Below are 13,456 nucleotides of genomic sequence, written 5' to 3' on the forward strand. Positions count from 1 at the left end.
CGAAAGCCACACGTCAAAGTCTTAATATTAATAATATTAACAATAATAGTGATTCTACCTGCCTCCGAAAGCCAGAGGTCAAAGTCTTAATATTAATAATATTAACAATAATAGGGATTCTACCTACCTCCGAAAGCCAGACGTCAAAGTCTTAATATTAATAATATTAATAAGAATAATAGTGATTCTACCTACCTCCGAAAGCCAGACGTCAAAGTCTTAATATTAATAATATTAACAATAATAGTGATTCTACCTACCTCCGAAAGCCAGACGTCAAAGTCTTAATATTAATAATATTAATAAGAATAATAGTGATTCTACCTGCCTCCGAAAGCCAGACGTCAAAGTCTTAATATTAATAATATTAATAAGAATAATAGTGATTCTACCTGCCTCCGAAAGCCAGACGTCAAAGTCTTAATATTAATAATATTAACAATAATAGGGATTCTACCTACCTCCGAAAGCCAGACGTCAAAGTCTTAATATTAATAATATTAATAAGAATAATAGTGATTCTACCTACCTCCGAAAGCCAGAGGTCAAAGTCCTAATATTAATAATATTAATAAGAATAATAGGGATTCTACCTACCTCCGAAAGCCAGACGTCAAAGTCTTAATATTAATAATATTAATAATAGGGATTCTACCTACCTCCGAAAGCCAGACGTCAAAGTCTTAATATTAATAATATTAACAAGAATAATAGTGATTCTACCTACCTCCGAAAGCCAGACGTCAAAGTCTTAATATTAATAATATTAACAAGAATAATAGTGATTCTACCTACCTCCGAAAGCCAAAAGTCAAAGTCTTAATATTAATAATATTAATAAGAATAATAGTGATTCTACCTACCTCCGAAAGCCAGAGGTCAAAGTCTTAATATTAATAATATTAATAAGAATAATAGTGATTCTACCTACCTCCGAAAGCCAGAGGTCAAAGTCTTAATATTAATAATATTAACAATAATAGGGATTCTACCTACCTCCGAAAGCCAAAAGTCAAAGTCTTAATATTAATAATATTAACAAGAATAATAAGGATTCTACCTACCTCCGAAAGCCAGACGTCAAAGTCTTAATATTAATAATATTAACAAGAATAATAGTGATTCTACCTACCTCCGAAAGCCAGACGTCAAAGTCTTAATATTAATAATATTAATAATAGGGATTCTACCTACCTCCGAAAGCCAGACGTCAAAGTCTTAATATTAATAATATTAACAAGAATAATAGTGATTCTACCTACCTCCGAAAGCCAGACGTCAAAGTCTTAATATTAATAATATTAACAAGAATAATAGTGATTCTACCTACCTCCGAAAGCCAGAAGTCAAAGTCTTTGATCCCGGTGTTGAAATTCTGCTGCTTATTGGCTTCCTTCAGACGGTGACTCTTCTCCGCCGACTTCCGAACGAGGAACTGCCATTGGTCGGCCAGGGCGGCCAATCGGGCCTGGAGGGAGGGAGGGAGAAGGGGATTGGTTGAGGGAAACTGAATCTCTCTCGCCCCATAGCTGCCGTTTCCCCCCTTTTGAAAAGGGGAAATTCCCTTCTTAATTTATTAAACCATTAATCTTTATTGATTGATTATCTATGCGCCTGAACTGAACTGAAATCAAATCCAAAATATTTCCAATGTCATCCCCTCCGGTTTACAAGTGACCAAGCATCGAAAGTTCAATAATAATAATCACAATATTGGAGTGGCCAGATACACAAAACCCCGAAAGCTCCGCCCAGGAAGCAGATACATCTAAACAGGAAGTACCACTCTCTTCAGGACGGCGTGGGCTTTCATATGACAGGTCACATGACAGGCTTGTCCACTTTAAGAAATTCAGGATCACTAGTAGAAACTAGAATGAAGATGAATGGGAGCAGACAGGCCTAGCTAACAAAAACCTCAAAATCTCCACCCAGGAAGCAGATACGTCCAATCAGGAGACGCCATTCTCTTTGTAACGACGAGGGCTTTTATATGACAGGTCACATGACAAGCTTGTCCGCTTTAGGAAATTCGGGAACACTAGCAGAAACTAGGATGAATGGGAGCAGACAAGCCTGGCTACACTAAAACCTCAAACGCTCCACCCAGGAAGCCGATACATCCAAACAGGAAGTACCACTCTCTTCAGGACGACGTGGGCTTTCATATGACAGGTCACATGACAGGCTTGTACGCTTTAGGAAATTCACAAACAGTAGCAGAAGCGAGGATGAGTGGATTGGCTACACAACAACCTCAAAAGCTCCACCCAGGAAGTAGATACATCCCAACAGGAAGTGCTGGTAGTTTCAGAATGCCATGAGCTTTTATATGACAGGTCACATGACAGGCTTTAGGAAATTGGGGAAACCTAGGAGAAGGAAGTTGCAGGAGCAGACAGGCCTGGCTACACGAAAACCTCAAAAGCTCCAACCAGGGAGCGGATACGTCCAATCAGGAAGCACCAATCTCTTCGGAATGACGAGGGCTTTCATATGACAGGTCACATGACAGGCTTTGCCGCGCAAAGCAACCTACCTTGACGGCGTCCTCGCTCCCGGCGCAAGCCCCGCGCTCGATGAGGGAGTTGCCGACGTCGATGACGCCCCGGATCCGGTCAGCGTTGGCCTGTAGCTCCGCCTCAAAGGCCTGGTGTTTCTGGTGCTTGCTCTGGAAATACAAAAAAAATGGCGCATGGGGCAAAATATTATTATTAACAATAATAATATAATATAATATAATATAATATAATATAATATAATATAATATAATATAATATAATATAATATAATATAATATAATATAATATAATAAAATGTAATGTAATGTAATGTAATGCAATGTAATGTAATGTAATATAATATAATATAATTAATATGTAATGTAATGTAATGTAATGTAGTGTAATGTAATGTAATGTAATATATAATAAATGGGTCAATAAATAGTAAATAAATAAGTTGATAAATAATACACAGGTTAACCAATAAGTAGGTTAATAGATTAATGAAGAAAAACAGGTTGATAAAGAAAGAAAAGGTTAATAAACCAACATGGGTTAATAGATTAATGAATAAAAACAGGTTAATAAATAAGTGAATAAATAAGGTTAATAAGTAATGTAAATAATTATTTATTATTAATAAAGAATTAATAAAAGCAGGTTAATAAATAAGTAGGTTAATAGATTAACTAATAAAAACAGGTTAATAAATAAGTAGGTTAATGGATTAATAAAAATAGGTTAATAAAGAAACAGGTTAATAAATAAATAAGTTTAAAAGTAAGTGCCTTAATGAAGGAATAGGTCAATAAATAGATAAATAGGTTAACGTATTTATCGATAAGAGGAGCCGATAAAAAACCAAACACGGACGGTGATGATGTCATTCAACGAGACGGGTGAAAAACAAAAAACGAGAGAGACGGACGAGCGAACGGGGGAAACGAGAAAAGAATAAGAATAAAAGAATCAGAAATAATAAGAATAAGTATAAAATAATAAATGATAAATAAGAATAAAATAATTAAGAGTAAATAAGGAAAAAAATCAGAAATAATAAGAATAAATATTATAAAAGAATCGGAAATAATTAGAAGAATAAAAGAATCAATGATAAATAAGAATAAAAGAATCGGAAATAAACAAGAATAAAAGAATCGGAAATAATAAGAATAAAAGAATTGGAAATAATAAGAATAAGAATAAAAGAATAAATGATAAATAAGACTAAAAGAATCGGAAATAATCAGAATAAAATAAGAAATAATAACTAAGAATAAAAGAATCAGAAATAATAAGAATAAAAGAATAAAAGAATAAATTATAATAATAAAAGAATAAAGAATAAAAGAATCAGAAATAAGAAAAAAATCAGAATAAGAATAAAAGAATTGGAAATAATAAGAATAAGAATAAAATAATAAATGATAAATGATAAATAAGAATAAAATAAATAAGAATAAATAAGAATAAAATAGGAAATAATAAGAATAAAATAAGAAATAAGAAATAAGAAATAAGAGTAAAAGAATCGGTAATAATAAGTATAATAATAATAAAAGAATAAAGAATAAATAAGAATAGAAGAATTGGAAACAATAAGAATAAAAAGATTAAATAATAAAGATTAGAATAAAGAATAATAATAAAAGAATAAATCAGAATCAGACTAAGAAGAAATAAATAAATGAGAATGAGAAAGAAGAAAAGAAGAAAAGAATAAAGAATATGAATAAATAAATAAAGAATGATAAGAAGAAAAGAATAAAGAATAATAATGAATGAATAAATAAATAAAGAATGATAAGAATAAGAATAAAAGAATAAAGAATAAGAAGAAAGAAAGAAAGAAAGAATGATAAGAATAAGAATAAAAGAATAAAGAATAAGACTAAATAAATAAATGAATAAAGAATGATAAGAAGAGGAATAAAAGAATAAAGAATAAAGAATAAGAATAAATAAATGAATAAAGAATGATAAGAAGAAGAATAAAAGAATAAAGATTAAGAATAAAACAAGAAAGAAAGAAAGATAAGAAGAATAAAAGAATAAAGAATAAGAAGAAAGAAAGAAAAGAAGAAGAATAAAAGAATAAAGAATGATAAGAAGAAAGAAAGAAAGAAAGAAAGAAAGAAAGAAAGAAAGAAAGAAAGAAAGATAAGAAGAATAAAATAATAAAATAATAAATAATAAGAATAAATAAATAAATAATGATAAGAAGAAGAAGAATAAAAGAATAAATAATAAGAATAAATAAATAAAGAATGATAAGAAGAAGAAGAAGAATGAAGAATAAAGAATAAGAATAAATAAATAAATGAAAATAATTATAAGAAGATGAAGAATAAAAAATAAGAAGAAAGAAAGAAAGATAAGAAGAAGAAAGAAAGAAAGAAAGAAAAGAAGAAGAAAAGAAGAAAGAATGAAGGAAGAAAAGAATAAAGAATAAGAATAAATAAAGAATGATAAGAATAAAAGAATAAAGAATAAGAAGAAATAAATAAATAAATAAAGAATGAGGAGAAGAAGAAGAAGAAGAAGAAAGAATGAAGGAAGATAAGAAGAAAAGAATAAAGAATAAGAAGAAATAAAGAATGATAAGAAGAAAAGAATAAAGAATAAGAAGAAATAAATAAATAAAGAATGAGAAGAAGAAGAAGAAGAAGAAGAAGAAGAAGAAGAAGAGAAATAAGAAATAAAAATAAGAAGAAAAGAATAGAATAAGAAAAGGCACAAAGCCGACTTCTGACCCACAAATAACAGAGAGACTTACCAGAAGTTTGGAAAGCTGGAAAGAGGGAAAGAAGAAAAGAAGAGAGAGAGATCAGGATCCGGTGATCGGGATCCGGCGACTGTCGTCAATCCAGTGGGGTGAGAGAGCAGGGAGAACGGGGAGAAACGGATCCCGCTTCCTGGTTGGCCGAGAGCGGAAAGGGATCTGGCGGGGGAGGGATCTGGCGGGGGAGGGATCTGGCGGGGAAGGGATCTGGCGGGGAAGGGATCCGGTGGGAACGGGGAGAAACGGAGCCCGCTTTCTGGTTGGCCGGGAGCGGAAAGGGATCTGGCGGGGGGATGCATGCGGCAAGGAAGGGATCTGGCGGGAGAGGGATCTGGCAGGAATGGCGAGAAATGGAGCCCGCTTTCTGGTTGGCTGGGAGTGGAAAGGGATCCACCGGGGAGAATGAGGTGGCAGGAAAGGGATCTGGCGTGAAAGGGATCCGGTGGGAACGGGGAGAAACGGAGCCCACTTTCTGGTTGGGTTGGCTGGAGCGGAGAGGGATCTGGCGGAAGAGGGATCCGGCAGGAATGGCGAGAAATGGAGCCCACTTTCTGGTTGGTCGGGGGGTGGAAAAGGGATCCGGCAGGAGAGTGATGTGGCAGGAGAGGGATCTGGCGGGAAAGGGGTCCAGTGGAAACAGGGAGAAACGGATCCCGCTTTCTGGTTGGCCGGGAGCGGGAAGGGATCCGGGGGGAGAGTGATGCGGTGGGAAAGGGATCTGGCAGGAAAGGGATCCAGTGGGAACGGGGATAAGTGGAGCCTGCTTTCTGGCTGGCCAGGAGCAGAGAGGGATCTGGCCGGAGAGGGATCCGGCAGGGAAGGAATCTGGCAGGAGGGGGATCCGGCGGGGGAGGGATCCGGCAGGAGAGGGATCCTGGGGGATTCCCTTAGGGGAGTCAGGGTCAGGCCGCCCTGGTGGATCTCCGGCAGATCAGCCGGCAGATCTCCCCACGGCAGCTGGTTCTCTGCCCTCTGGGCCGATCCGTGTGGGTCACACAAGGGAGGAGAGAGCAGGGAGATCCGGTCCTGAGGGATCCAGTTCCGGGGCATCTGGTCCCGGGGATCCAGTACGGGGGATTCTGGTCCAGAGGGATTCTGGTCCAGAGGGATCCGGTCCTGAAGGATCCGGTCTTGGGGATCTGGTCTGGAAGGATCCAGTCCAGTGGATTCTGGTCCAGTGGGATCTGGTCCGGGGATATCCGGTCCTCACATTATTATTATTATTCGATTATTAGGATCCCTCACCTGGATGTTAGTGGGATCCTTGTAGGATTCTCATCATCCTAATAATCCTCTAATAATCCTCTAATAATCCAACAATATTCCAACATACAACCATCTAATCATCCTAATATTCGTCTAATAATGATCTAATAATCCCTCCTTCTCAGGATCGCTCACCTGGATGTTGGTGGGATCCTTGCAGGATTCTAATCATCCTAATAATCATCTAATAATCCTCTAATAATCTAACAATATTCCAACATACAACCATCTAATCATCCTGATATTCATCTAATCATCCTAATAATCATCTAATAATCTAACAATAACCTAACCTATAACAATCTAATCATCCTAATCATCCTCTAATAATCATATAATAACTCTCTAATAATCCCTCCTTCTCAGGATCTCTCACCTGGATCATCTAATAATCCTAATAATCATCTAATAATCTAACAATAACCTCACATAACGGCCTAATAACCCTCTAATAATCCCTCCTTATTGGATCCATGTGATCACCTGGATGTCGGAGGGATCCTTGTAGGATTCGAATCCTCCTAATAATCATCTAATAATCCTAATAATCATCTAATAATCTAAGAATATTCCAACATAACGGCCTAATAATCCCTCCTTGTTGGATCCTGTTCTCCATGTGATCACCTGGATGTCGGTGGGATCCTTGTAGGATTCTCATCATCCTGATAATCCTCTAATAATCCCCTAATAATCTAACAATATTCCAACATACAACCATCTAATCATCCTAATATTTGTCTAATAATGATCTAATAATCCCTCCTTCTCAGGATCCCTCATCTGGATGTTGGTGGGATCCTTGTAGGATTCTCATCAGCCTAATAATCCTCTAATAATCTAACAATATTCCAACATACAGCCATCTAATTATCCTGATATTCATCTAATAATCCTAATAATCATCTAATAATCTAACAATAACCTAACCTATAACAATCTAATCATCCTAATAATCTCTAATAATCATCCTAATAATCCTCTAATAATCATCCTAATAATCCTCTAATAATCATCCTAATAATCCTCTAATAATCCTCTAATAATCCCTCCTTCTTAGGATCCCTCATCTGGATGTTGGTGGGATCCTTGTAGGATTCTCATCAGCCTAATAATCCTCTAATAATCCCCTAATAATCCTCTAACAATCTAACAATATTCCAACATACAACCATCTAATATCCTGATATTCATCTAATAATCCTAATAATCATCTAATAATCTAACAATAACCTAACCTATAACAATCTAATCATCCTAATAATCCTCTAATAATCATCCTAATAATCCTCTAATAATCATCCTAATAATCCTCTAATAATTCTCTAATAATCATCCTAATAATCCTCTAATAATCCCTCCTTCTTAGGATCTCTCACCTGGATGTTGGTCGGATCCTTGTAGGATTCTAATCATCCTAATAATCCTCTAATAATCCCCTAATAATCCTCTAATAATCTGACAATATTCCAACATACAACCATCTAATCATCTTGATATTTGTCTAATAATGATCTAATAATCTCTCCTTCTCAGGATCCCTCATCTAGATGTTGGTAGGATCCTTGTACGATTCTCACCAGCCTAATAATCCTCTAATAATCCTCTAATAATCCCCTAATAATCCTCTAATAATCTAACAATACTCCAACATACAACCATCTAATATCCTGATATTCATCTAATAATCCTAATAATCATCTAATAATCTAACAATAACCTAACCTATAACAATCTAATCATCCTAATAATGCTCTAATAATCATCCTAATAATCTTCTAATAATCATCCTAATAATCCTCTAATAATCATCCTAATAATCCTCTAATAATCCCTCCTTCTTAGGATCCCTCATCTGGATGTTGGTGGGATCCTTGTAGGATTCTCATCAGCCTAATAATCCTCTAATAATCCCCTAATAATCCTCTAATAATCTAACAATATTCCAACATACAACCATCTAATTATCCTGATATTCATCTAATAATCCTAATAATCATCTAATAATCTAACAATAACCTAACCTATAACAATCTAATCATCCTAATAATCCTCTAATAATCATCCTAATAATCCTCTAATAATCATCCTAATAATCCTCTAATAATCCTCTAATAATCCCTCCTTCTTAGGATCTCTCACCTTGTAGGATTCTAATCATCCTAATAAACCTCTAATAATCCCCTAATAATCTTCTAATAATCTGACAATATTCCCACATACAACCATCTAATCATCTTGATATTCGTCTAAGAATGATCTAATAATCCCTCCTAATATTCGTCTAATAATGATCTAATAATCCCTCCTAGGATCCCTCACCTGGATGTTGGTGGGATCTTTGTAGGACTCGTCGCTGGCCGTCTGCAGCTTCTCGCTGATCCAGGCCTCGATCTCGTCGACGTCGCGGCTGAACTGCTGGAGGGTCTGGGATTCGCCCAGCTTGGAGCGCTTCTCGATCATCTGGGCTTTCAGGCGGCGCCACCTGGGGGGCGGGAAGAACAATGACAAGAATTAATAATAATAATAATAATAATAATAATAATAATAAATAGAATAATATTTCTATATCTACCCCACCCAATGGGCCCGATCCCCCTGGACTGGACCCCTGGACCAGAATCCCCTGGACCAGATCTGTCGGGACCGGATCCTTCAGATTATAATGTAATAATTATAATTATGATTTATTATTATTAGCGTTATTATTATTATTATTCTGTAGGCATGGCCCAGTGCCTGGGAAAACCCAGCCAGTTGGGTGGGATATAAATTAATTATTATTATTGTTGTTGTTGTTGTCATTATTATATTGATTATAATTTAATAATAAATCAATAATGATTTTTTTTTATTGTTGTTATTGTTGTTATTATTATTAGTAGTAGTACTATTATGGGAGCCACTCACAGTGCCTGGAAAACCCAGCCAGTTGGGTGGGGTACAAATAATAAATTATTATTATTATTATTATTATTATTATTATTATTATTATTAGAGTAATAATATTAAAACCCAGCCAGTTGGGAGGGGTGTAAATAATACATTATTATTATTATTATTATTATTATTATTATTATTATTATTATTATTATTTAGGGGGCCGCTCACAGTGCCTGGGAAAACCCAGCCAGTTGGGAGGGGTATAAATAATAAAATAATATTATTATTATAATAAATAGAATAATAAAATTAAAACCCAGCCAGTTGGGAGGGGTGTAAATAATAAATTATTATTATTATTATTATTATTATTATTATTATTATTATTATTATTATAAAACCCAGCCAGTTGGGAGGGGTGTAAATAATAAAATAATATTATCATTATAATAAATAGAATAATAAAATTAAAACCCAGCCAGTTGGGAGGGGTGTAAATAATAAAATATTATTATTATTATTATTATTATTATTATTATTATTAATAGAATAACAATATTAAAACCCAGCCAGTTGGGTGGGCTATAAATAATACATTATTATTATTATTATTATTATTATTATTATTATTATTATTATTATTTTCCACTGACCTGTCCAGAACTTCGTTACGCCGATTGGCGACGACTCCTTTGGCATAGTGGTCGGCCGAAATTAGCTGTTCGGCAAAGGACTGCAGAGCTGCAATTTTTTCCTCCTGGACGGAAAAAATAAAATAAATTTTCAAATAATTTTCGGGAAAAATAAAATAAATTATCCAAAGAAAAAGCCTGGGGGGCGTTTCCGGTGAGCGAGTCCAATCAAATAAAAAAGAAAAGAAAAGAAAATAATTAAAAGAAAATAAAATCTAAAAAATATAATGTAATGTAATAAATATATATAAAAAATAAAAATAAATAAAATGAAATAATCAAAAGAAAAGTCCAATAAAATAGGAAATAATAAAATAACATAAAATAAAAATAAATTAAATTTAAAGAATATAATATATAATAGAATGGAATAGAATAAAAAATAAAATAAAATAAAGAATAGAATAAAAAATAGAATAAAATAAAATAAAATAAAATTAAAAAAAGAATAGAATAGAATAAAAAAGAATAGAATAGAATAAAATAAAAAATAGAATAGAATAGAAGAAAAAAATAAAAGAATAAAATAAGATAATAAAATAAAATAAAATAAAAAATAGAATAGAATAGAATAGAATAGAATAAACAAATAAAAAATAGAATAGAATAGTATAGAATAAAAAAATAAAAAATAGAATAGAATAGTATAGAATAAAAAAATATAAAAAATAAAATAAAAAATAGAATAGAATAGAATAAAAAAGAATAAAATAAAATAATAGAATAGAATAGACTAGAATAAAAAAGAATTTAAAAAATTAAATAAAAAATTGAATGGAATAAAATAAAAAATAATAAAATAAAATAAAAAATACAATAGAATAAAATAAAATAAAAAAGAAAGAATAGAATAGAATAGAATAATTGAATAGAATAAAAAAGAATAAAGAAATGAAATATAAAATAATAAAATAAATTAAAATAAATAGAATAGAATAGAAGAAGAAAAAACCAATCCAAAGGAAGGAGTCTGAGAAATCCAATCGATCCCAAGTGGATTCCAATCCGCTTCTCACCTGGACGTTGATGGCCTTGTCGAAATCCTCGTGTTTTTTGATCAGCGCTTCCACGCTGTCCAGCGAATCGCCTTTGTCCTCCGTGTTGAGGAAAGCCTCCCGGGCCGCCATCCAGTTCTCCGCCTGCTCGCAGTCCCGGTGGAAGAGCTGTGGGGCAGAGGTTAGGGGTCAGGGGGTGGAGCTCGACCCCTGGACTCCGCCCCCTGACCCACGGAAGAAGGGGACTTCCTGTCTGCACAGGAAATGGGGTCTGGGTAGCGCCCCCTGCTCGCAGTCCCGGTGGAAGAGCTGTGGGGCAGAGGTTAGGGGTCAGGGGGTGGAGCTCGACCCCTGGACTCCGCCCCCTGACCCACGGAAGAAGGGGACTTCCTGTCTGCACAGGAAATGGGGTCCGGGTAGCGCCCTCCAGTTCTCCGCCTGCTCGCAGTCCCGGTGGAAGAGCTGTGGGGCAGAGGTTAGGGGTCAGGGGGTGGAGCTCGACCCCTGGACTCCGCCCCCTGACCCACGGAAGAAGGGGACTTCCTGTCTGCACAGGAAATGGGGTCCGGGTAGCGCCCTCCAGTTCTCCGCCTGCTCGCAGTCCCGGTGGAAGAGCTGTGGGGCAGAGGTTAGGGGTCAGGGGGTGGGGCTCGACCCCTGGACTCCGCCCCCTGACCCACGGAAGAAGGGGACTTCCTGTCTGCACAGGAAATGGGGTCCGGGTAGCGCCCTCCAGTTCTCCGCCTGCTCGCAGTCCCGGTGGAAGAGCTGTGGGGCAGAGGTTAGGGGTCAGAGCCGGACCCATAGAACTCTGCCCTCTAACCCACAGAAACCCCCGAAAATGGGGCTCAGGGGTGAGGGGGTGGAGCCGGACCCCCAGAACTCCGCCCTCTGACCCACAGAAGAACGGGATTTCCTGTCTGCACAGGAAATGGGATCTGGGTAGTGGGTGGAAGAGCTGTGGGGCAGGTGGGGGGCAGGGGTGAGGGGTTAGGGGGTGGAGCCAGAGCACGAAGACTCCACCCTCTGACCCACGGAAGCCCAGGACTTAGCCGTTCCACATGTCGGCCACCGAGACTCCCTCTGACCCCCAAGTGGGGGGCAGGAGAGGGGTGAGGGGGCGGAGCCAGACCCCCAGAACTCCTCCCTCTGCCCCACAGAAGCCCAGGACTAGGCTGCTTCCCCGGAAATGGGGTCCCGTTACCAGATTCTGAGTGGAAGAGCTGTGGGGTGCATAGGGGCAGGGGTTAGGGGTCAGGGGTGGAGCAAGACCCATAGAACTCCATCCTCTGACCCACGGAAGCCCAGGACTTCCCCCTCCCTGTGTTGCCCACCCAGACCCCCAAGTAGGTCCTCCAGAAGCCCCAGTGGGGTGCATGGGGAGCAGGGGTTAGGGGGCGGAGTCTGACCCATAGAACTCCGCCCTCTGACCCATGGAAGAACGGACTAAGCCCCACCCCCGGAAATGGGGCTCAGCAGGTTCTGGGTGGTGCCCCCTGTGGGTCTGACCCCCAAGTGGGGGGGAGCAGGAGAAAGGGGGTGGAGCTAGACCCCAAGACTCCGCCCTCTGACCCACAGAAGAAGGGGACTTCCCTTCTGCACAGGAAATCGGGTTCTGTTAGTGGGTAGTATGGGGGGCAGTATAGTATAGTATAGTATAGTATAGTATAGTATAGTATAGTATAGTATAGTATAGTATAGTATAGTATAGTATTATGATGGATAGATATTTATTTATTCATTAATTAAAGTATAGTGTATTAAGATAGATAGATTAGATAGATAGATAGATAGATAGATATTAATTAAATTAAAGTATAGTATTAAGATAGATAGATATTCATTAGTATAGTATAGTATAGTATAGTATAGTATAGTATAGTATAGTATAGTATAGTATAGTATTATGATGGATAGATATTTATTTATTCATTAATTAAAGTATAGTGTATTAAGATAGATAGATAGATAGATAGATAGATAGATAGATATTAATTAAATTATAGTTTTAAGATAGATAGATATTCATTAGTATAGTATAGTATAGTATAGTATAGTATAGTATAGTATAGTATAGTATAGTATAGTATAGTATTATGATGGATAGATATTTATTCATTAATTATAGTGTAGTATTAAGAGATGATAGATAGATAGATAGATAGATAGATAGATAGATAGATAGATAGATGATAGATAGATAGATAGATATTAATTAAATTAAAGTATAGTATTAAGATAGATAGATATTCATTAGTATAGTATAGTATAGTATAGTATAGTATAGTATAGTATAGTATAGTATAGTATTATGATGGGTAGATATTTATTCAT

General features: G+C 36.1%; 1 protein-coding gene across 1 annotated transcript in view; it reads right to left on the reverse strand.

The window, feature by feature from the left end:
• The window catches only part of SPTAN1 (spectrin alpha, non-erythrocytic 1), a 228,963-nt gene that overhangs the window by 95,486 nt on the left and 120,021 nt on the right, over window positions 1-13,456 (reverse strand). Inside the window, exons 31-36 of the mRNA XM_083723192.1 lie at window positions 11,144-11,290; window positions 10,089-10,192; window positions 8,875-9,037; window positions 5,281-5,295; window positions 2,540-2,671; window positions 1,331-1,468 (exon numbers count right to left, since the gene is read on the reverse strand). Coding sequence (XP_083579318.1) covers window positions 1,331-1,468; window positions 2,540-2,671; window positions 5,281-5,295; window positions 8,875-9,037; window positions 10,089-10,192; window positions 11,144-11,290 — 699 coding nt within the window. The remainder of the gene's footprint in view (window positions 1-1,330; window positions 1,469-2,539; window positions 2,672-5,280; window positions 5,296-8,874; window positions 9,038-10,088; window positions 10,193-11,143; window positions 11,291-13,456) is intronic.

This window comes from Podarcis gaigeae (genome assembly GCF_964106915.1).
Source record: "Podarcis gaigeae genome assembly, chromosome: Z".
NCBI classification, from domain to species: domain Eukaryota; kingdom Metazoa; phylum Chordata; class Lepidosauria; order Squamata; family Lacertidae; genus Podarcis; species Podarcis gaigeae.